The sequence below is a fragment of the Labrus mixtus genome, chromosome 23 (assembly GCF_963584025.1).
Source record: "Labrus mixtus chromosome 23, fLabMix1.1, whole genome shotgun sequence".
Taxonomy (NCBI): domain Eukaryota; kingdom Metazoa; phylum Chordata; class Actinopteri; order Labriformes; family Labridae; genus Labrus; species Labrus mixtus.
This window is the reverse complement of record NC_083634.1, coordinates 6,110,486-6,134,821: the sequence shown is the minus strand read 5'-3', so window position 1 is coordinate 6,134,821 and position 24,336 is coordinate 6,110,486. Positions and strand designations below refer to the sequence as shown.

The 24,336-nt window shown below is 44.4% G+C and overlaps 1 protein-coding gene across 2 annotated transcripts in view; it reads right to left on the bottom strand.

Moving 5' to 3' along the window:
• lrch4 (leucine-rich repeats and calponin homology (CH) domain containing 4) overlaps nt 1–24,336 on the bottom strand; it is a 45,931-nt gene that overhangs the window by 350 nt on the left and 21,245 nt on the right. Inside the window, exons 2-18 of one of the 2 annotated variants that reach the window (XM_061030911.1) lie at nt 19,328–19,472; nt 17,880–18,009; nt 17,544–17,649; nt 17,131–17,377; nt 15,945–16,041; nt 14,478–14,601; nt 14,290–14,399; nt 14,136–14,188; nt 11,699–11,860; nt 11,497–11,565; nt 11,124–11,178; nt 10,951–11,014; nt 10,255–10,356; nt 10,076–10,167; nt 9,051–9,188; nt 7,868–7,945; nt 55–7,557 (exon numbers count right to left, since the gene is read on the bottom strand). In XM_061030911.1, the coding sequence (XP_060886894.1) occupies nt 7,306–7,557; nt 7,868–7,945; nt 9,051–9,188; nt 10,076–10,167; nt 10,255–10,356; nt 10,951–11,014; nt 11,124–11,178; nt 11,497–11,565; nt 11,699–11,860; nt 14,136–14,188; nt 14,290–14,399; nt 14,478–14,601; nt 15,945–16,041; nt 17,131–17,377; nt 17,544–17,649; nt 17,880–18,009; nt 19,328–19,472 (2,024 nt within the window). In that variant the 3' untranslated portion in view covers nt 55–7,305. Of the gene's footprint in view, nt 1–54; nt 7,558–7,867; nt 7,946–9,050; nt 9,189–10,075; nt 10,168–10,254; nt 10,357–10,950; nt 11,015–11,123; nt 11,179–11,496; nt 11,566–11,698; nt 11,861–14,135; nt 14,189–14,289; nt 14,400–14,477; nt 14,602–15,944; nt 16,042–17,130; nt 17,378–17,543; nt 17,650–17,879; nt 18,010–19,327; nt 19,473–24,336 lie in introns of those variants that run through there. The other variant, XM_061030912.1, reaches the window with a different exon arrangement.

The window sequence follows — 24,336 nt, the reverse complement described above, 5'->3', positions numbered from 1 at the left end:
CTCAGTTTTATTGTTTGTCTGTGACTTTGTGTGAGGTAGATTTTTAGTTTTAAGAAGATTTGTTTAGAGCCTGACCGATAAATCGTCAAGCCGATAATATCGAAATCAGCATATCCAATGTCTATCTATATCGGCTAATTTATCACTGATCTGCAGTCAGATAGCATTTCATTTGAGTTTCATTAAGTGTTTGATAATTTGAGGTATCAAAGCAATAAACATGTATATCTTTATCTCTAGAGATCGAACAAAGATCTAAGAAAGATATCAGCCAATATATCGGTATCTGATATTTTCTCTCCCCAATATCGATATCTGTATCGGCTCCAAAGATCTCATATCGGCCCTAATTTTCAGGGGTAAAGAATATTTAACTGTTGAAACTGTCAGCGTCCATCTTTCTGTACAATGTTCTGTGTGTCTGACGTGTGACTTTAAAGGCCAACCCGGGGCTGAAGGAGTTAACACATTTCTTAGACAGGCTCAGTGACATTAATAACAAATTCCAATCTCATATAGAGTGGATATCAGTGACATCCGCACACTCTGCCAAACGTGGAGTGTTTATTGCCTCCAGCTCTGAAATGAAAAGCCATTAAGTCAGTTTTTCATCGTCCGGGAAAACCAGACGCTTCAAAATAACGACAAACAAACGCTCGGTTATGTTATAAAATACAAAGACGGAGTTCTGATAGGAATTTAAACGATGTGTTTCTGCCAATCAATCTGTGGTCGTCTTGAATTCTGTAGGTTTGTGTGTCAGATATTCAATCTGCTTCGAGCAGGGGCGTGTCCAGAGGGGCGGCATGGGCCCCCCGTGAAATCTTATTGGCCACCCTAAAATCCTTGACTATGATAGGGCTCTCACACTCTCAGAAACCTCCTGAAAAACATCCTGATATTTCCAGGAGGAGCTGCATGTGTGACGTTTTACATCCTGTGACTGGTGCACGGAGCACAGACTGTACGCACACGAGCGCTCTGATCTTTGTGCATTTATTTAAACTGCTGCAACTCGTTTTCTGTTCTTCAGTGTGTTTTCTTATCGCGCTCTTTTGTTGATATAGTCATTCCCTTTAACTTCATTGATATAGCCGTTTTCATATCCGCACTCCAGAAAATATCTACATTATTTAAGGAGGACTGCTCCGTAGATTCTCCCGACCTGGCCTTTCACATATTTCCTTTGCTAGAGGTGGAACTTTGAAATCCATTATTCAGACTGAGTAACAACAGGAAGCTCGTAGTTTGTTTGCAGTTTTCAAAATACTTTAAATTCTGACTTTGGATATACATATATGTGAGTCCTTGAAGACTTAAAAGATGTGTATGTTGCCGTTATCTTGTGTTGCTTAAAAGTCGATGTGATGACTTCGACTTTCTATAACTTCACCTTTCTTTCAGCTTCAGCTGCACAAACTGATGCCCGGCTGCAGAACTTTGAAACGTTTTTTTACAGCCCTGTCTCTGTCAGAACTTTGATTAGAATAATTTTCTTGCGAGGAAATGAGTTGACCTTGGAGTCAAAAGAAGATTTTCTAATCTCTCTGATCTGATTGGTTGTGATAGTGTGTAACTTTGTTGGTAAACTCTTTGGACAGTTGATGTTTTCTTTGTTTATCCGTGCAGGAAAATCTCAGATGTTTAAATAAATATGGATTCTTTTGCCATCCATCCTGCATGGATAAAGCAACCCCCCCCCCTCAGTGACCCCTAAAGACCCCCCCCCCCCCCCCTCAGGAACTCACCCATCCACCAAAACTGACATTTCCAGGTACGTCTCTGAGAAATGATTACATCTACATAATCTGTGCTGCAGACTCTGGTGATCACTTGATTAACTGTTGAACCTTGAAAGTCTGAATAGACACGAGAAGCTCCAGGTGTGTGTGTGTGTGTGAACAGGCTGAAGTGGTGCAGCTCTGTTTATCGAGTCTCCTCCTCTCTAAAGGTGCAGCACACAAACCTCCAGAATGATTCCTGCCTTTCTTTCTCCCTGACCTTGACCGAACACACTCACCTGCTCCCACGCGGACCAGCTGCTGTTTATGAAGGTGAACCTGCTGTTTGGAGAGCACACAGGAGCTGTTTCTTTAAAGGTTAAAGCACAGAGCACAGCGGATTCAGATCAGAGTATCTGCACGCCTTCTCACGAGTTTCTGCTGGATGTTCATGTACGGGAAACGTTTGGTCGTCCTCTATATTTTATTTATCGTCAGAGCTTCGAGGCTTTAAGACAAACTGTGTTGCTAAGTTACTCGGGAAAGGACGTCACTAAACGGCGGCTTGTTTTTATCCTTGAAGTTAAGTCCACCACTTAAGCCTGATTTATACTCCTGCATCGAGTCTCTACGCCGTCATGAGCGCTACCCATTCATGCGTTGGTGTGTCTGCGTAGCTCAGCGACACTCGGCCTACAAACGCTGCTGGGCTTCTTATTTTGCATTTTTACTTTATTTGAAACTTTATAATTTAAGTTTAGTTACATTCCTGCATTTATCTATTTCCTGTGTTGGGTTATATTCTGTGGCTGCAGGAGCTGGGTATCGAACCCCCGATCTATCCACTGGGCCACAGCTACCCACAAGAACGCACATACTGTACACATACATGTTGTGATCTACTTCCTTCTGCTGCATTTCTGTTTCCATAAAGTATTTAAGAAGTCTATGCATGAATGTATGAATAAACATACATACATATGATACATTAATATTATCCGCTTCATCACTCTTGTTATTTGCATTAATCTCCAGTTTGTGAAAAAGTTAATCTGCTAATGTTGCTGGTGGTTTGGGTGCACTCCACTCATGTAAATGTTTTCAAAACCTATTAATTATAAACCATTCATAGCTGTACATTCATATATATCCACACATACAAACATACATAAGCTATACACTAATATGCATATATGTGTGGTAATAACGATAACGATTCAGACAGAATCATTGATTTGAAATCGACCATATTTGACAAATATATTTCTTTTTAGTTCCTGTGGTGACACCTGAGCAAACTCCATCCTGTGAAGTTCATGAGATGTGGAAGCCTCCTAAGTGTTCCTTGAGCACTGTGGTCGTTTGTTAGTCAGCTGCAGATACTCTGATCGTACACAGAACATGTTGGCGTATGAAGCAAAAGCACGAGAGCAGGTAAGCAGACAATCAGCAACATGTTTCAAAGTTCAAAAGTTTTAATAATTTCTTTACAGCGGGCGGAGAAAAAAAACCTTTACATATAGATTTATATAAACTTAACAATAATAATACAAGAGTATCATATAAATATAAAATACAAACAGTATGTCTGTTCAGCTAGCGTGTTAATAAAGAATATAACTCGGTCGAAGCCAGTGGATGAACTACCGAGCGTTGCTTATCCAGTTTCACTTATAAAATATACATTTGAATTGAAACAGTATAAATTTAATATCAACAGCAGGCTAATAAAAAAACTTCAGACAAGGGCGGACATCTTTTTTACAGTGGACAATCTGAGACAATCAGACGGCAGCAGAGACGTGTACGCTTGAATAAAATAAACTGTGAACCTGTACACTTTGTGTCCCGAGTAAATAAAGATATAAAACTATACGACGTGGTTTCATACTGGCCGGTTAACGACGCGGCGCAGAAGAGTTCAATAGTGGTGACGTGACGGAATAATAATGGAATACATTAATTAAACTGATAATATTTCATTTAGGGAATTTTCATGAAATGTTTTAAAGGAGCAATCTGTAACTCTGACACCTAGTGTTTTAAACAGGTACTGCAGTCCAGATTCTAAACATTGTAGAGAGCTGTCTCTCCCCAGGTCACCATGTGGTGGACACTGAAGCTTCAGTGTTTAGCCAGCTCTGCATCGGTCTGTAAACCTTTCTGCTCATGGAGCTTGTTTAGAAGTTGACATCCAATGAAAAGTGGCAAGAACAAGTAACATATAACGAGTTTAGCATCAATAATTCATTACATTATTGATTCATTTTGCCAAATATATTATATATTACAAATTGAAAATTGTTTCTTAAATATTTAACTTTTTGGACTGCGTATTTTAAAGGTCACATATTCTGTAAAATCCACTTCTCCATGTTTCTCTAACACTAATATGTGTCTCTAGTCCGTCTACAAACCCCCCAATGATGAGAAAAGTCCATCCTCTCCGTCTTTTGTCTGCTCCACTTTTCAGAAAACATGTGCTCAAACAGGCCGTTTGGAGATTTTCCCTTCATGACATCACAAAGGGCAGTAGCCCCTCCCCCAGGTGGGTGACACTCCCACAGCTAGGTGTTTGTTCTGCCCTCTCAGTCTGCCTTCTCACCGTAAACAATAGGACATGGAGCGAGAAAGCCCGAGACACCCAAGCCCTTCCAGAGAGGGGGCGTGGTCAGACACAGCTCATTTACATATTTAAAGGTACAGACACAGAAACAGTCTGTTCTGAGCAGGGCTGAAATAGAGGGGTTTATAGACATGATCAAATACAGGATCAGAGTGGATTTAGAACAAGAAACTTCACACACATGTTTTGAGGAGCTCTGAGACTTATTTAAACTGAAGAGGAGGAGGATATGTCACCTTTAAGAGAATCATTCCCGCTAATTTCCTTTTTTAGTGAAATGAAACTGAAGCTGTTTGTTGATACGGGGAATATCAAGTAGATTTTTCCAGAAAGTTTATCTTTTACATCATGAGTAAGTTTCAGCGGAGAGTTAGAGGGTGTGACTATATTTGAAATGTCGTTTTAGAGGCCTTGAGAAGAGCAGACACCAAAATGATGCTTCAGCAGCAGAATCACAAAAATCTGACCTCCATATTTCCTTTTTACGCCCTCCATGAGTCCAATAATCGGGTTTAATTTCGGTTAAGACGCAGACATTGACCTTCTGTGAGCAATGAGCTGGACTCAGCGAGCGGTCGAAACAGCAGAGGCCTTTTTGATGCTCGGTCGAAGGCGTTAAAGCCTCCAGGTAATCGATTATTAACCAATCAAACGAACGGGAAAAGTTTTAAACAATCGATTGTTTTTTTTAACTCTGAATAATTAAACATTGATTTTGTCTAATTCAGCGGTGAGCGTGATTTTAAGCACACACACATTGATTCAGCCTCTGCTGTGTCTCCACACAAACAACAGAACTCAAAATAAATAAAAACAACAATAATTTAACAACCTGTTTACATTTATACAAACATGGAGTCAGCCGGTCAGAGCGACCAGTGACCACGACAAACAAAAAAAGACTTCACACACACACACACACACAGACCTCATGGAGGAGGATGTACCGTCAGTCTGAGGCCTGCAGGGGGATTAATGCAGCGACGTCGCCCCCTGCTGCTCACAGTAAGCATAGCAGACATTTAAATAAAAAATGTTCAGTGAGAGGAGGCACTGTGTCGGTTCTCTCACTGTCATATCTGAGAACGTGCTCTCAACTCAAGGCTATAAAAACAAAGAATCACATTCACAGTTCAGTCTCAGGTTTCTTCTACAGCGTCTCTTTTACAAACACAGACGAGAGTGGAGATCTTTCTGAGGTGGAGCTGCTCCGAACAAGTTAGAGAGCAGAGCAGAAGAACCACAGACTCAGGACTCAGCCGTGAACGACGATTTGTTTCAGACACATAAAGCTTCATCATCGTTTGGATCACAGGACTTTTTCCAGTTTGATTAATACAGTTTGATGCATAGACTTTGGACTAAAGCATGAGAAGTTGGTCTGTGTTTGGTTCAAACTTTGCTGATGTCTTTTTGTGTTTCCAGGTACAAGCGACTGACTTCACGCTGCAACATTTCAGATAAAAACCCGTCGACTAGTTTTTAATAACTCGAGGCCAAAGCTGCAAAACTAAAAGCAACCTTTGACCTTAACTTTAAAACCCACATTCTGTCACATCCACATTGATTTTAGACTTTCAGAATGAGAGAAAGATTCACGTCTTGCAAATCAAACCCATGCCGTGTCTGCAGGTCGTACAGATTTTGACACCAAATCGAGTTCTTACAGTTACGTCTCAGTCTGGCCGGACAAATTTACAAACGACAGAATCCTGCTGGAAAGGAAATGTACCAAATGCTCTAAGCGACCCGGAGGTGACAGAGTGAGCGGGTCACTGAGTTTGCTTTGGCGTAAAGACTACAGAAACAAAGTGACCGCTCACTCTGTCACTTTTCGGGTCACTCCCAGCGCTCAGTACGTTCCCTTTCTGCCGAGATTGTGTCGTTTGTAAATTTGTCTCAAGCTTTGGAAAAGTGTTATAAACTTTGTCATTTTGGTTTGCACTTCCCCTCCACCGTACCTTTCTCTAGACAAAGGCATAAAAAGGCGCTGTTGACATCACCGCCGCTCTTTTCCAAATGTTTGATATTCCCCATTTTTTTGCTTTTTAGCTTGTACTCACATCCTCCTCGCTCCATGTCTGATCGGATATAAACAATCTCAAATATAAAACATGCAGTAAAAAGTAACAGAGCAGTGTCGGTCATACAGCGGCCTTTATCAACACACTGTTGTCATAGAGTCAACATTTCTCCCGAGCGCTTTCCTGGCCGGGGAAACGGCAGGTGGACGCGGGGCCTAACAGATTTGTAACGTCAAAGCATCGTTAATCATTCATCGTCATTAATAACATCAATTTAGACAAGTGTAACGTGTGTAAACGTGTCGGATTCATCAGCTGACGAGCACGATAATCAACATGAGTTTGTGGAGGTCAAATGTCAGCTCAGATATTTTCAGACAAACTGCTCAGCAGACGGCATTTAGCTGGAGGTTAAAAAGCTGCAAAGCGGTCCCACTTTGAGACGACGGCGGGAACGTTTTGATTCCATTAGAGCGAGAGGATGACGCATTTTGACCGTTTAATGTTTGAGTCGGAGTTTGACTTTAAAGCACAGACGCTCCTGAGAGCAGTGGAGGGTTCAGTACCGTAATCACCGGAGTTAAACTCGGTTTCTAATATCAGAACTGTTCAGCTATCGCTTCACCGGCTGGCTTTAAGCGTCGTAGATACATGTTTGGGATTTCTGAGTTTGAGTTTCTTTTGCTCGGGCCGCTCATGTCTCAACCAATGAGATTCTTTCTGAGCAGCTCTACCTCAGGAAAGTCCGTCAGAGTGAAGGCTAAACTATGCTAAGGCATTTCTCTGTTTGTCCGTCAGTGTCGAGCTCTCATCTCTCTGAGTGAAGAGCTGCTCTGTGCTTTAGTGTTTCTGTTTCTAAAAGGTGCTCGATAAACACACACACACACAGACTGCAGCTGTGTGTGTGTGTGTGTTCAGTAAGTGTGTGTGTCCTCTAGGTGAACAGGTAGCAGTAGAGGACGTAGAGCAGGGCCATGGCGGCGCAGTAGAAGAACAGGAAACCTGTGGGCAGCAGCGAAGAAGACGAGGACAGGGAGGAGGAGGACGATGAAGGTGAGGAGTGGCGCGGGGAGTCTTCCTCCGCCGTCTCCCCCCTCTCCTCCCCCGCGGCCAGCAGTGCCGCCACACAGCGCGACACAGCGGGCAGCTTACACAGAAGCACATCAGAGCACACACACACGTCCGTCTGGACACACAGGAGGAAAACACAGGACGTTAAAAAACAGGAGAGAAGAAGAAGAGAGACAAAACACAGAGCAGAGACGGTTGGACTGATTAAAAACACGATGAATAAATATAATAAATGAAATGTTTTAAAGGCTTTAAATCAGTCCAACCCACACAGGAATCATCTCGCAACACAACTGAGCTTCAAGCACAAACTAAACCTCGTGTTATTAAAACACATTCAATGTCTATTGAAGAATAATGGTGGATGATAAAATGTGTGCTTTTATCAGAAGGAGAGGAGAGAGAGAATCAGGGGGAAACTTTACCTCGGGGACGCCGAGCTTACGACAGGCAGTGAGGAAGTTTTCCACGTTGAGTCGACACTTTGCTGAACTCAGCTTTGGCTGAAAAAGAACAAAAAGAAACTTTGAGGAAACTTCAAGTTGGACACAAAAAATGACTTTGTCAAAGATGCTGCTCTGTTTTCATTGGTTGTTATGTTTCAAACTGATGACGCTTTTATCCAGAGTGAAGAACATCAGAGAGTAAGAACGACACAAGCAAGGACGAGGAGCAAACAACGTCAGGAAGTGAAAACAAACAGCTTTAAGTCCGATCAGACCAAAGCCTGAGTGACATCACCCGTCTGTTCCTGCAGGGGGCGCTGGAGTCCCATCGATGGCGGTCTCCGTGCTGGAAATGCTGTCTCAGTCTAACTTTCAGTCAACCTAACGACAGGCTGAGAGCTGGAGCTGAGGCGGGTTTTAAAACTCCTGACAAACTGTTACACCGCGCCCACCTGTCAATCAGGTCAGCTACACGCCTTATTGTGAATAACTCTTATCCTTCATCAAATCAAAACTGATGAGTCATCAAAACATTCACCCCCCGTACAGTGTGTGTCGATCGAGACATGAACTAATCAGACCTATTTGGTTTTTTGTATCAGACTGTAAACAAGTTTTTGACAGTCTTGTGTATGTGACTTCCGGTGTTCCTGGAGCCAGCCTCTAGTGGACACTGGGAGGTTGCCGCTTGGATCAGACACACAGGTGCTGACAGGAAGTGACCAGAGACAGAGCACAACATGGACAGCTGTTCTTGAGAGATCTAATCAGCATCAAAAACATCCTAAATAACACCACCAATATCAGGTGCAAAGGGACTCAGATTGAATGGAGTTTGGTATTTCGTTCCACCAATAGGAGGCGACAGAGGAGAAGAGTCTAGTTAGGAGTCTTAGGACCCTGTTGTAGACGGTAGAGTGACGACCTGCTTTTTTACGCCCAGTTGGTTCACAGGTTATCTCCTAACAGGTCCCAAACAACATCTTATAACTTTAAATAAAAACCAGGATATGAAGATAGTTATATCAGCTGACCAGACGGAGGGAAAGCAGGAAAGAGTGAAGCGTTTAAACTCCTGAAAACAGACTCGAGTGTTAGTGTTGTGTTTGTTTGAAACGAGAGGAAACCGACTGATGAAGGTGGAAATGTGTGTGAGACTCACCACTGCCGGAGAGGGAATGTGGATGATTGAGACGGAGCGCGGCCTGATGTGGTTGACCAGCTGACAGAGCACGGTGCCGTTGGACAACACCTCGCCCAGATCCTCCTGCAGGCTGATCTTCAGCCGAGACTCCAGAGTCTGAGGAGAGAAAAACAACCGTCAGATTTAATGTCCCTGCCAGCTTTGAAACGCTTCTTACACAGAATTTATCCACAGGATGCAGAATATTCACACCCTGGATTAGGAGTGGAGGAAGATGAACATTTCACTTGTAAAAAGCATCTTATACTTTCTATAAACCGTCCAAAGAGGCCGACACAGAATAAATGTGAAACTGCAGAGCTCAACAGTGACTGCCCACTTTTTCGGCGGCTCTGGTTCCAGAAGTAAATTTCCTCGTTAAAATCCTCCGTTAACATTTCACAAAATCTTTACATCATGAGATTGAAGCCTGTTACCGAGACAACCAGCTACCTGAATACTCAGGACTATAAAATATTTGATTCTGCGCCCAGAACGGCATTGCAAAACGGAGAAAAAGTCAAAGGTACAAGACTGTGTGCAAGTTTTTCTTCCGGAGTCAAGGAACTACACATCCCACAATGCATTGCGAATGACATCGCTTCTTCTTAAAAGTACCTTTAGTCGTCGTTAAAGTGTTTATACTATCCGTTTGCATTCAGTGCAGAGGGGCAGGAACATTGCCGTGGTTACAGCAAGCTCCACCAATCAGAGACTTTGCTGTGACACTCTAGGATTGTGGGTAGTGTAGTTCTTCTCCCAGGTATCACAAATAATAAATGTTTCTCTTATAACGAGGTTGCTATCATAGGAACTTGTGTCTCCTACAGGAGCATAAACCATCGTCTCACGCTCAGGTAGCTCGTGGTCAATCTACCTGTGATGGTTATGACATCATGGCTGATATTGAAATCCACTATGGAGAATATGAATGAGGTTTTTACTTCCGGAACGTCACCGTTGACGTCTGTTTTTAATTCAAAGAGTGTTTTGTTTTGTTTCACCTTGCGTAGTTGTGTGATGTCCATTCTCTCTTCTTTAGGTGAACGCAGCATCGTGCGCGACTCGCACCTTCCGGACTCGCCCAGCGTGAAGCCTGAGTGACAGAAATCACATAAGGACAGGGTTAGATCGTTTCTGTATTAAGGCGTAAAGAGTGTGTTGTGTTGTGTTGTGTGTGTACCTGTGGGTTTGACATTGCTGCGGGACGAGGTGCGGAACAGGAAGCTGTTTGGTCTCTGAGCCTGGCCGGGGGGAGGGGACGTCTTCGGGGACGACGGGAAATCTGACAGAAACAATCAGGACGATTTTACACGTTTATTTAAATACAAACACTGAAACACCATTTTAAAGCCTCTGAATCGTGACACGAGACGCATGCTCGACACTCTGAACGCCGTTTTAAATCCGGCGTCCTTCAGTAGATTGAGTTGAAGTTCACCCTTCCAAGATTTAACGGTGTTTACGTCTGCAACGAATGTAGAAATGATAGTAGCTGGTCTAACGCGGCCATATTGTGTTTAAAATGGTGTTTCAGATTCAACACGAGATTTGTAAAATGTTAAATGGACTTGAGCTTGTATATTTATTTTCTAGTCTTCTGACTACTCAAAGATCTTTTACACCGCAGGTCACACCTACACATTCACACACTGATGGTAGAGGCTGCTGAGTAAAGAGTCCATCAGTATTAACTCATCCATTCATACACATTCACACACCGCTGCAGACGAAGCAGTGGGAGCAACTTGGGGTTAAGTGTCTTGCCCAAGGACATATCGAACGTGTGGCTGCAGGAGCTGGGGATCGAACCCCCGACCTTCAGGTTAAGAGGCGACTGACTCTACCACTGATCCACAGCTGAGTGCGTGTTAAATACCTGTTCTGCTGCTGGAACGTTGCAGAAGAGTTAGAGGATGCACCGTGGTCATCTGATCAGCGCTCTAAATAAAACAGAACAAAAGAAAAGAGTATTTTTATTATCATGAGTTTAGTTTATTTATCTGTTAAGAAACATCAACTAGCTGATTATTAAAATTATTAAATACTCACTGCACATCTCTGCCGCAGGCCTGCGTGTGAGCTGCTGTTCTCTGGAGAGCCACCACTAGGGGGAGACAAACACCTTCAGTTTGTTCTCTACAGAACAGTTTACACACCCTGACACTTCTGATTCATTATGCAGTGAAGAAATGAAGAAATGAAGGAATGAATGGAAGTCAGGACAACCTGGCGAGTGATAATGTGTGTGTGTGTGTGTGTGTGTGTGTGTGTGTGTGAGCCCTTTGCTCTCTTTTGTGTGTGTGTGTGTGTGTGTGTGTGTGTGTGTGTGTGTGTGTGTGTGTGTGTGTGTGTGTGTGTGTGTGTGTGTGTGCGCCCTTTGCTCTCTTTTGTGTGTGTCATCTGTTTAACAGTTTGAACTTACGTTGAGGAACTTCCTGACTGAGCTGCGGTTGTGACATAACTTCCTGCTTTGGTGGCCGACTTCAGCGAGCTGCAGAAATTAGATTTTAAACAGAAGAAGAAGAAAATGTTTTATTTTATAATGGAGAACAAAAGTGTTTCTTACTCATGACACAGAGTCAAAATCAAAGTCCTGTGTTTATTTATAAAAAGTGAGTTCTGACCTGCTCTTTTCTTTCTGCTGCTGCTGCAGACGCTCTCTCTCCTGCCAGATTGAAAGGTTGCCCGGCCTCCTCTTCTCCTCCAGGGAGGGGCTGGAGGGGGACAGGGGCGAGGACGAGGCTGATGATGATGAAGGGGGGCCGACGTCTACATGGAGGCTGGACCTGATGAGGTGACAGAGCAAAAAAAAAAAAAAGAAGCAAATAATGAAAATATATCCAGTTATTATCTTTCATTTTCACCTTTTTCTTTACAGGTTAAAGTCCCTGACACACCAAGAACTAATGGTGACAAAGGCCGCCTGTGGCGTCGCCTCACGTCTTGACCAAAAAGTTGCACTTGAACACACCGCTAAGACTACAGCCGACGGCCAACCACCACGTACGTTCTGCTCATGCATGAGAGGAAACAACTCTCCATGCCAGCAGGGGGTGATAGTCCGTTGTTATGATACGAGAAGACAATTTTCACACCGCTGTCGCTCACCACTCGTATTATAGGTAGTCTACTAATGGAGAATAATGTCTGATAAAAAGTTGAAAATGGCGCTGGTGTTGTCAGTCCTTGATCTTTTAGTGGAAAAAGAAAAGAAGACAAATAAGGAGAAACTGCACTAATGGGTGGCATGATCAAGGGGCTTTACTGAACCTGAGTCGAGAGCTGGAAAGAAATTAAACCTCCAACAGCCAATCAGAGAGATTCCTCTCACCGACACCAATTCAACATGAAAAAAAAGCTGACGGGGGCTGACTGAGCCGGACACACCGCTCGCCAACTAGGACCGACGGTCGACGTTCTCCTTGGTGTGTCACGGCCTTCAGAGAAGCCAGTTGTCCTGTAATCCAAAGCCCCATTTCTGCTTCCTCTAGGACTCTCTTAAATTACAGATTAATTAAATAATCAAACAGTGAAAACATGCTGGAATCAGTTAAACATCTATAGGTGACAGCAGAAGAGCCAAACCAGCAGGAACTGGAGTATGACCTCAAATCTCCTGCAGAGATCTGACTGATCTTTATTCTGAAAGCTGCGGTTTGAGTTATTAAAGTCTGTTTATAAACCACGTGTTGAGTTTCCTATTTAAGTCTTTGCATCTATTTTCAGCAGTCCCAAAGGAAGTGTTGGAAGTGAAACATCCGCTTTGCAGAAACTTTGACGTGACCATAACGGGGGGGCGGAGGGGTTGTGCAACAGCTGAGATACATCGAGCCAGGAGTTTCATTACCTGACCTGAACCCCGTACAGTTTGTGCACCTTGAAGGGTAACTCAGGGTTTTTAAAACTGAGACATATTTTTACAGTTTGGGTTGTTGTTTTGGAATTGCTCCAGCAGCTGTGAATATAATCCTGCAGTGCGTCCACTAGAGGCCCCTTTAGGTTGCAGTGAGGTTGTTGGTCTGCTGCTTCTCAAACATTCAGGGCGCACTCACACTATACAACCTGTACCATGCCCGACTAGTTTGACCCCCTCAGTCCAGTTTGTTTGTCTACTGTAAGTGCTCCACGTGATGGTCAAGCACGGTACACTTACACACCCTGGAGTGGTGTGAGGACGGCTTCTGTACGGTACAGAGCACAGGAACGCAACGTGGTAAAATCTATGCGACCATTCCTCTAGACAATCTTTTGGTGCAGAGGGTGAGTGTTTACTCAGAATTAAGGCAGACATGACTACTCAGAGTCCATTATCGAGAAATCCTGGAGAGTCCCGGAGTCCCACTGACTGTTTCAGAACCTTGTATTGGACCAAAATGACTCAAAATAAGACACAACTATGAGAATCACTGACCTAGAGGGACTAGGAACCATCACACTTCAGCACATGACAGAACTGGGCCTAGTGTGAGTGCGCCGTTTGTATCTTTTTCATTATGCAATTCCGCAACACAGCGCCATAGCGAAGCTCTGCTGTCATCACACCTCCAGAGATTCATGCTGATTCCACAACAGCGTGATATCGGTGTCTTAAGTCTGTGTGTTCACATTGCCTTACGGCGTTGTGGAAGCGTTAAAGAGCGAGGCACAGATGTGCAAAGACTATGTGTGAATTGGGGGTGAAAATGTTCTTTCTCTTAAAATGTAGCTGACCTGATAACAGGTCCGTGTGATGGAGTCCTTGTGGCTCTACTTTGTATCTTTGGTATCGGGTGTGACGTGCTGTTTTTGAGATACTCTGTTAAATCTGGACAGTGCTGGTGTGTTACTGAGATGTGATGAAGGGGAGGACTGGGTGAGTATCAGAGAGTGACTGTAAGTGATGAGAGCTGCAGTCTGTTGACTTTTCCCAGCTCTTCAAATGACTCGGAGTGACCGCCAACGAGCAGGAAGGAATGACGTGATGAAAAAAAAAAGCTCTTCTGTCTTTGTCTCTTTGCACACAGAGTTACAGGCGAGCATGCTTTGAGTGTTTTTAAACAGCGTGATTTTTACTGCACTGACCTGCATGCTGACGAGTCCTGCGTTGGGGCCGATGAAGAGCTCTCCTTCTGCTCCTGGAAATCAATGACACAATCAATGACTTTCTGTTCTGAGACGACACACGAGGACGAATGTTTGAGCAACAAAGAGAGGATGTGACACAACAGATCAGTACCAGAGGAGGAGGTGCCGTGAGAGGAGGAGGAGGAGGAGACGTCGTCTCTTCATCCTCTTCCTCCGTCACACTGCTGTCGATGAAGTCCACGTGCACGGCCTCTCCGTTCACTGAAAAACAAGTTTACCGTTTCAGTTTGAAGCCGAAAAACAGAAAATAAAACCTCTGATTGTGTCCTCCTCCCTCACCTTTGTTTGCCTCCACAGGAGATCTGTCCTCCTCCTCCTCCTCCTCGTCCTCCTCCTCCAGGTTCCTCTGGTCCCTGCTGACCTCGGCCAGACGGAGGGAGCGCTCCGAGAAGTCATCTGCTGACTGATCACACAGAACGCCACAAGTTATTGATCCGGGATTAACTGTCAACAGTATTGATGGATAGTATTGTTAGTGGCTGTAGGTGATGGTGAAGGCCCTGTCCCCCCAGGACCGCTGGTTAGTCCTGCAGGGAGGGGGTACAGGAGGTTTGTGTCTGCAGACCTGAGAGAGCGGGTTTGAGCATGCCAGTGGACGAGCTCGGACAGGAAGGGGGGAGCTAGGTTATGTAGGGCTTCGTAGGTGATAATGAACCTCATAAGACCCAAACAAAGAAACATTTCAACCGTTTCTGCAGCGTCTGAGCTTTTCAGAGTCCATGTGGGACTCGATGGATTTCTCTGATATCTTTTTGTTATTGAAAATATCAAACATGTTTGATTTTTATGATTCAGGTCAGGCTATGTCCGATGGAAAACCTGCACGAGCCAATGAGAGCGAGCTGACCAGGTCACTCAGTCTGATGTTGGGTACTGGCTGCTAACGTAAACACAACCTTTCAGCCAGGATTTCACCCACATTCTTTTTCCTCTTTATCGCAGCAAACCAGAACGCATGAGAGGACAGCCCGCTGACCACGTCCATCGTGCCATGGGTGAAAATGTCCTTTCTCTTAAAATGTAGCTGACCTGATAACAGGTCCGTGTGATGGAGTCCTTGTGGCTCTACATTGCATCTTTGGTATCGGGTGTGACGTGCTGTTTTTGAGATACTCTGTTAAATCTGGACAGTGCTGGTGTGTTACTGAGATGTGATGAAGGGAAGGACTGGGTGAGTATCAGAGAGTGACTGTAAGTAATGAGAGCTGCAGTCTGTTGACTTTTCCCAGCTCTTCAAGCCAGGCTCTCGAGTAGACTGAGGTCCCCGAACCTTCAGCGAGGTGATCGGGCACTACTACCACCCGACGTCCCTGATGCCCAGCCTCCACCATCGGACTGTCTCGTCCCCTAAACCACCACCGTCCTCATTCATGCACGGCCTGCTCTGACCTCCACCTCAGCGGAGAGGAAGTGGAACGTGAAGAATACAAAGGAGAAATCCTTCCTGCACCTTATCCTATACGCTCTTTTTGTAAAGCGTCTCCAGATAACACTTGTTATGAATTGGCGCTATACAAATAATGATTAATTGATTGATTGATTGTCCATCATGTTTGATATCCTACTGAAGTCACGTTTGAGTTTCTGTGAGATCTCGTCTCAGCAGGTGCGTGGCCTCGAGTCGTCTTGTGTGCGTTTGTGTTCGGAGGATTAAAACATCCTCATGTCTGTGCTTTCCCACATTCAGTGTGTAGTCAGCAGAACTGTGTGTGTGTGTGTGTGTGTGTGTGTGTGTTTTAGTTTTACCTCGTTTCCAGACCAACGTTTGCTGCCGCTGTCCACGCTGTTGAATCCAGAGTCCAGACCTCCAAACTGACCTGAGAACAGCTCCTGGTCCGACAGGCTGCAGGGAGCACATCAGGAGACGTTAAACACACACACTGAGGTTCATGAAGCTAGAGGACAGTGACTCATGTTTTTATCCTCTGAGCTTCTCTGTGAAGTATTCTCTCTTATCTCTGCGTCCTTGTACTCTCTGATTCATGGGAGAGTTTCACCAGAGCGCTAAAGGCCTCCATCCAAGTTTATAAATATTCAACACACTCTCCCTCTTGTTCGTTTCACATTTGATTTATAATATTTATCCTACAATAAGTGAGAACCTGCAGCTGCCAGGAAACAGTAGATATGAAATTAAAGCAACAACCACTCTCTACATTTTAATGTTTGTGCCTCAGCCAAGTGACGGATCAGCAAAACAAACATGGCGCCGCCAAAGAGAGCGTCTTGCTTCTGGAGCCATGAAGAAACTGAGATGGATATGCAATATCTGTAACACCATGTTGGCATTTAAAAGTGCTTAGCCCGCAATAAGCCCCAGTGGTCTCTCAGATTTCTAAGTTGGAAAAGGCGTCTGCACAAATAAGATGCAGTAAACATAAAGCAGGATACTCGTATCTATCATGAATACAGGGATCTGAAGAACCAGGTTTCTCTGCGTGCATGTAAACAACAAACCCTGAATATGATCAGAACCAGGATGAGGCTCATAACCGGGATGCTCAAGTCCATGTGAACACACTCAGTGACAAAGTGTTTTTAAATTGAGCTGGCACATCTATCCTGTGAACCAGACCACTCTGTGAGCTCGGGTTTTATTCACTCTGACAGACACGTCTTGTTTCAAGACCTCTCATGCTAGCTCCCCCCCCCCCCCCCAATGCTTCCTGTCTTTATGCTAAGCTAGGCTAACCACATCCTGACTGCAACTTAAACACTCATGGATGGTTTTAACTCACTTTTGGAAAGAAGTAATAAAGTATTTCTTGACCTGAACATGTTAGACAAAATCTCATGCAAACCCCGTCCCCATTAAACTTTTCCTTTGAGGACTTTTTCTGCAGAGGTGCGAGTGAATTTCAATCAAAAGCATAAAAAAGAAAACAAGCCCTCCCTCTCTCTCTCCCTCCTCCCTATGCACCGTCCCCCTCACCAGCTGTTGAAGCCTGTGGGCCTCAGGTGTCTCTCCAGCTCGTCCGTGCTCCTCTTGCATGCCTCCATGTTGAGGAACTTGAAGATGTGGTATTTGCCCTTGGAGCAGATCTGCGCGGGGGGCATCTGCAGGGGGTTGTTGTCCAGTGAAATGCTCTGGAGGTGCCGCAGGTGGCGGTAACACAAGGGCACGTGGGAAATGCGGTTGCAGGAGACATCGAGCCGGACGAGAGGGAGCTCGGATATTTCTGGATGTTGAGAAAGAGAGAAGATTTAGTGAGTGAGGCCCCGTGCACAGAGCGTTTTTTTTCTGATCGCCAGCGCCCCATCTAAAATAAAAAACACTTATAGAGCCGCTGGTCTGATGCGTTTAGGTGCTTTTGGGTCCACAGATGAGGTAAAATGGGCGCGTACCTTCAGGCAAAGTGGTGATCTGGTTCCTTCGCAGGTTCAAGTCCCTCAGACACTCGAGCTGTCCGAGCTCTGCGGGCAAACACTGCAGCTCATTACAGCTTACATCCTGACAGAGAAACACAGAAATATTACACACCTGTGGTCCAAAAGTGCAAAAACAGACATGAATCAATACATCAGAAATCCATCTTTAGACACCTGTGATACTGTGAGCTGACCCACATGGACATATAAAGATAACATTAGCTGTTGCACATTACTGCAGAGAGAATATCAGCACAGAAGGATGGTGTGTGGATGTGTTAGTGTGTGTGTGTGGGAGTGTAGATATCACACCAGCTGTCGGAGGTGAGTGAGGGAGAATATGGAGGCGGGCAGTGAACCCAGCTTGTTGTTGCTGACGATGAGCACTCTCAGGAGGGGGAGCTGAAACACCGACGGGGGCAAACTGGACAGAAGATTTCGACTGTGGACACAAAAAAAAACACACACACAGCGAGATTACTTCACACGTTTACACATTTTGTGGTTTCATTTTGAAGCTGGTCTGTGCTGAATTTGCAGCAGCGTTGTTCATTTCAGATGCACAGTAGATTTGCTCGGAGCCTTCACGTTTCCCTGCGGACACCTGGAGGGCTTTTCTGGTCTCCTAGTAACAGTGATATTACAGCTTTGTGTTGGTGTGGTTCTGTTGTTGCAACAAGGTTTGGACAGGATCATGACGCCTCTCTTCATCTCCAGCAAAAATAAACACCCGAGTACAGATGCAGCTGAGCTTCTGAGGCGACATGAAGCTCCTGCGGACTGAGAGGTTGGTGCAACGATTTGATGAAGTGTAACTTAAGCTTTAATAATTTCAGACTTCACTGACTTTATGACCCAGCTCGTGGGGGGGGGGGAAGGGAAGCAACATGAACCAGCTGTCTGTGTAGGTTCTCAGTCATCCTGGTCTTGGTAAAGTCGAAGCTTGATCCAAACGCAACTGGACTGGCTGATGATCTTGAAGACCAGTCCAGTTGCCTTTGGATCAAGCATTGAATAAACCAAGTGCTTCAAGAGGTGATGGCCGCTTACAACAAAAAACCCAGAAAAATGGTGATGAGGACTGAACAATACCAGAACCCCCAAGTATTTATTCTGCGTTAAGTCAGAGTGAGCTGATGTGAGAACGCAGCAGGATATAATCAGGAGAATTCACCTGGAGCGAGTGGGAGGGGGTGGTGACGTTTATTCCCTGTGATCGCTGCACGACCATAGACTGTCTGCACGCCACCTCTACAGTATACAGTATAACTCTATAGTCTCCTGCTTGGAGGTGCATGTGTGAAAGACCAAATCAGGAGGATTTCAGGAGCAGTCCTCCTGAAATTATGTGCATGTGTGAAAACTGCTTCATGCTACATCACAGCCATGAGATCTAAACTTTTATTTCAAATGATCTCACCTTCCAAAACCTATTCATTAACTTTAAGGTGTTAAACCTGATGAAATAAACATCTTCTGCATGTTAATGGTGAGTCCAGTCTGAATTGTGGCAGAAAAAAATTGCCATGTGACTCTTCGGCTTCTATTTTAAACTTTAAAGAAAGTGCAAATGGTTGTTTTTCTTAAATGGTTAGCTAAGTTAGCTTTGAGATGGTTACCTGCTCTACCTCTGCTGGTTGTGTGTGTGTGTGTGTGTGTGTGTGTGTGTGTGTGTGTGTGTGTGTGTGTGTGTGTGTGTGTGTGTGTGTGTGTGTGTGTGTGTGTGTGTGTGTGTGTGTGTGTGTCTTGTGTTGTGTTACCTGAGGTTGAGGTAGGTGAGGGCCTGCAGGTTGCCCAGGCTGGAGGACAACGAACGCATCCCATTGTGGTAAAGGCTGAGCGTCTCCAGAGAGATGAACTGACAGAGCTCGTCCGGCAGCTCGCACAGACGGTTCTTAGACAAATCTGAAAACACACAGAGATGACCAGACATTAGACAGATCCATCAGAATATCTACAAGACTTATACACCCAACACCCAAAGTGTGACCAGGTGTTAGACAGATCCATCAGGACTAATACAGCCAACACACTTTGATGTACTTTTGTGATCCAGTTGTCTAAAAAAAGAAGCTTTTTATGATATCTGCAACCTGAACCCAGCTGTAAACATCTGCTCTGTGTTACTCTCCTCCTGCACTCCTCGTGTGTTTCTTGTCAACTTTCAAATAACGGCAGCGATAAATAAATAACGACCAAAAAATGAGAAGTTAAAAAAAATATATGCATCAAACAGTTTCAACCCTTGTGACGAAAGTGAGGACAAAAGTTGAGGGAACTGAAAACAAAGTTTCCAACAAGAAAGAGGAAAAAGGAAGAACAGAGCAGAGGCATACATCTACAGTACGGACTTCAGGTTCCTTCTATGGGTTATCCTACAATTCCCATGATGCTCTTTGATACCATCTTTGGTTGCAGTTCTCGTCCCCTCGCTTTGTAATGTAAGATTTTTGTATATTTGTCGTCCCAGAATGGGATCCTGACCCCTCTGACATCCATCAATCTGAAACTCTGGTTTTTATATTTTTATGGGTTCTCGTGCCGCAGGACAGAATCCACGCTACGTTCAAAAACCACCAGCCCTAAAATTAACAAACCACACCGCCGTGACAGAATCTGGGCAAGGACAGACGGCACCCGTCCACTTCTGTTCTGACCAAACTGGGTGAGCTTCTCCTAAAAATAGCCGCTGCTTCCTGCGTTTGCTTTCCCCAGTGTCTGAATGTAGGACACTCTCCTCCACCTTTAGAGAGAGGGTTAGGGTTGAGATTCAAGATGTAAGGCCGAGATCAACAATCACAGTATATTGTCGATACTTTCTCTGAAACAGGTCCCTTGTTGGGAGATTTATTTTACTTCCTACTTATGTCATGTTCAAGGCAAGTTGTCCTTAAACCAGAAATATGAATCAAGTACCTTTAATTCTGAGAAATGCGTTGAAAACTTGATTGCTGAAGTATAAAAACAGTTCCTCGAGTGTCCACTAGAGGCTGGCTGCAGAAGCACAGGAAGTCACATACACACCCATTCAGAAAGCCTGTTTTTACAGCAGAGATTAACATGTTTACAGTCTGGTTCAAAAAAACAAATTGTTCTGATTAGCTCATGTCTCGATCGACACACACTGTACGGGGGGTGAATGTTTTGATGACTCATCAGTTTTGATTTGATGAAGGATAAGAGTTATTCACAATAAGGCGTGTAGCTGACATGATTGACAGGTGGGCGCGGTGTAACGGTTTGTCAGGAGGTTTAAAACCCGCCTCAGCTCCAGCTCTCAGCCTGTTGTTAGGTTGACTGAAAGTTAGGATGAGACAACATTTCCAGCATGGAGACCGCCATCGATGGGACTCCAGCGCCCCCTGCAGGAACAGACGGGTGACATCACTCCGGTCGTGTCCATTAACATTTACAATTAGATGTTATAGTTTTTCTTTGTTACAGTTCCAGTAAAAGCGGGTTATGCTGCCTTCACATGCTTCTCAGAATGAAGACGTGATTGAAGACGATTGAGATCCTCGTGATTGAAGACGTACGCATTCAAGAGCTCTGCTTGGAAAAAAACAACAAACATGGACAGATCCAGTTTTCTACTCAAAGACAGGACTCACTTAAACTCTTGAACAGGCCGTGCTTTGATAAAAAGGAAGTTGGAGTGTGCAGCAGGAACACTAAAGCATCAATGGATGGGTCGACAAGAGCTGTAGTGATCCAAACAGCCCCATTAGCGCTGAGCGTTCTCTGGCAGCATCACGAGACAGACGCCTGTCAATGGCAGACGGCCCGAAGGCTGTTTATTGATCGTGTTGGAAGCAGCCGGGCTGGAGGAGGAGACGCCACTTCCTGTCTTTGTTACAGCTTCAATGGATGATTCTGTTCCAGATGACTTGAATTGAAGAAAAAGGGGGGAAAATATGACTTTTGCTTTTATCCAGTTAGATTGGTTACTAACAAAAGGATTTCCTTCTTGTCCTTGATTTCAGGCACAGCTGTAGCTTCCTGTCACTTTTTCAAGGACTCGTCCTTTCCATGGATTATCCCTGTTTCTAAAAAGTTTGACAAACGATTCCAAAAAGGACTTTTGTAGTAAAATTTTGTTCATCAGCCTTTAAACCATGTGTAGACCAAATGCCCGGTCTGTTGTTTTGACGGCCCCTCCACACCACTAGGTGTTCACGCTTTGCTGGTTTTTCCCGCCTCTGTCTCAGGTTCTGGTCACAGCAGGGGTCGTCTACACTGGACCCAGTGTAGTCAGAAGTCGTTTTCACATACACACTAGGGCTGGGAACCTTTGGGTGTCTCACGATTCAATTTCAATTATTGGGGCCAATCGATTCAAAACAATTCTGGATCCATGGATTTAAAGTTTTTGTTTTGAATTAGTACATACTTCAGGACCTACTCCAGTCATCTGTGAGACTGGCTAAACTTCTTGCTGCTCCATTTAGCATTCTACAAGGAAGTAGCAGACAAAGCAACAGAGTTTGCAACACAACGCTATAATGAGTGTATTTGTTGCACGTCATCTCCCCACTCTCTCCTCCCAACATTTCCTGTCTCTGTTCAGCCGCGATACTTTTGAAAAATGGGGAGAGGTTAGAACACAGAAAGGTTTACAGACCCATGCAGAGCTGGATAAACACTGAAGCTTCAGTGTTCACCACATGGTGACCTGTGTGAGCATGGACTCTAGAGAGGAGGGGGCGGGGTGAGACAGCTCTCTACAATGTTTAGAATTTAGACTGCAGTACACATTTTAAACACTAGGTGTCAGAGTTACATACTGCTCCTTTAAGCAAAAATATTTTAAATTTGACTGTGTGATATATGAAATATTAATTTACAGGATTTTCTCACTTTTTGTGCCAATAAATGAATCAAGATTGGACATTCTTTGGGCGCCGGATAGCCTAGCGATTATGCTGCGTTCCAGTTGCAAGTCGGAAAAGCAACATGGACGCGTCCAGGAGTACCTTTGTTTTGTTAGCGGATACCAGATGATAACAACACACTACATGATAGTTTCTGACTGAAAATAACTTGACAACACCTCCACAGAGAGAACTTTCACGATACCGTCCGAGATCAAATGGAACGCTCCATTATGTCGCACGCCTCATGTACAGAGGTTGTAGTCCTTATCGCAGAGGCCGCGGGTTCAAACCTGACCTAGGCCTTTAGCTGCATATCATCCCCTACTCTCTCCTCTCAATATTTCCTCTCTCTCTTCAGCTGCTCCTTTGAACAATCAAACAACCAAAATGAAGACAAAAGAAGTCAAGCCGAGCCGTTTCAAACCTCTGAATAATATCAAATAGCTTATTAGAGCTTTAAACGTCCAGAATAATAAATGGGACAGATGAAGGTCTCACTCTGTGTTCAACAAAGGAGAAAACACACAGACTTTACTGCTGAGCCTCGTTCTACATTAATGAAAGAGTGAACAAAGAAACCAGAACGGGACCATTTCACATGGCCTTAATAAACACAGCAGGGCGGTTCAGTGTGTCTGTGTGTGTGTGTGTGTGTGTGTGTGTGTGTGTGTGTGTGTGTGTGTGTATTTTGTTCATGCAGTACATGTGAGAGTGGATGGATATTGTACAGTAGCTCTAAAAAGCCTGATCTCTCCCTGTCTTCACTGTCCCATAGCTGCAGGGGAGCTGAGCGAACAATAGGTGGGGGTGGAGATAGCAGGGTGTGTGTGTGTGTGTGTGTGTGTGCGCTCGGGGGGATGGAGAGGTTGTCTAGTCTCTGAATCCACCCCTGCAAAATACTAACACAGATAAATCTACAACCTCTAGTTTGATTTAATATGGATGTCAAGCCTCCAAATGTAGAATCTCCTGTACGAAGCACATGCACATTTTTTAATACTTACTAACATTATTGGCGATGTTTATCAAATTTATTACTTTCCTATGATATTCCAGATTGGGGAATTTCACCTCACAGCAGGAGACTATCCCTGTTGGACAGTAGGGGGGGGTAACAACATTTTTGTTTCTTGTTTAACATCTTCAAGATAGACGCTCTGCATTCTGTTTTTTCTAGAAGGTCATGATATTTATTTTGTTGCTGTCCAGTTTCTCTAGAAATCAATCTGCAACTATCTTTAAATGTCACCAGATTTGAACTTTCAGTCGAAACTTACTGTCTCCCAAATCTTCATCCTGCTCTCATTATAAATACGACGACAGTTTAAGGGAACCCTGATTGTTTTCGGACCCTAACCCTCAGTGTTGACTGCAAGGTACGACGTGACTTAAAAAGAATGACGCCCTGAATCACCAACAGGTACAAAAACTTTTCAAATATGAAGTAAAACAAAGAGGGAAAGGGTCTAAAAATACCAGAATTCCCTTTTAAGTACAAAAATATGAAGTCACACACACACACACGAACATTCTGACAGCTGAGAGGTCGATGGCGGCCTTTCTCTGCTCTCTCTCTTTCCCATGCTGCGTTTCTGCCCAAATGCGCTGGAAGCTGTTGAACCGAAGCCAAGACTGACTCACCGAGCATCATGGGAAAAGCATGTGCTGTGGAATGGGGCAGCGAGATGCCCGGTCTCACACTGGTTCAGACCACAGGACGCTGGCTTTAAACAGGCATGATCTGTGGTCCAGGGCCAACTCTGTCAGCTCCACGGAGGAGAAGGAGGAGAAGGAGGAGGAGGGGGGGGGGGGGGGGGGGGGCAGCATGTCATCATGACAAGAACTGAAAGTTTTATTCCGGTTGAAGAGCTGACTCACTCTGACCCCGTTATCAT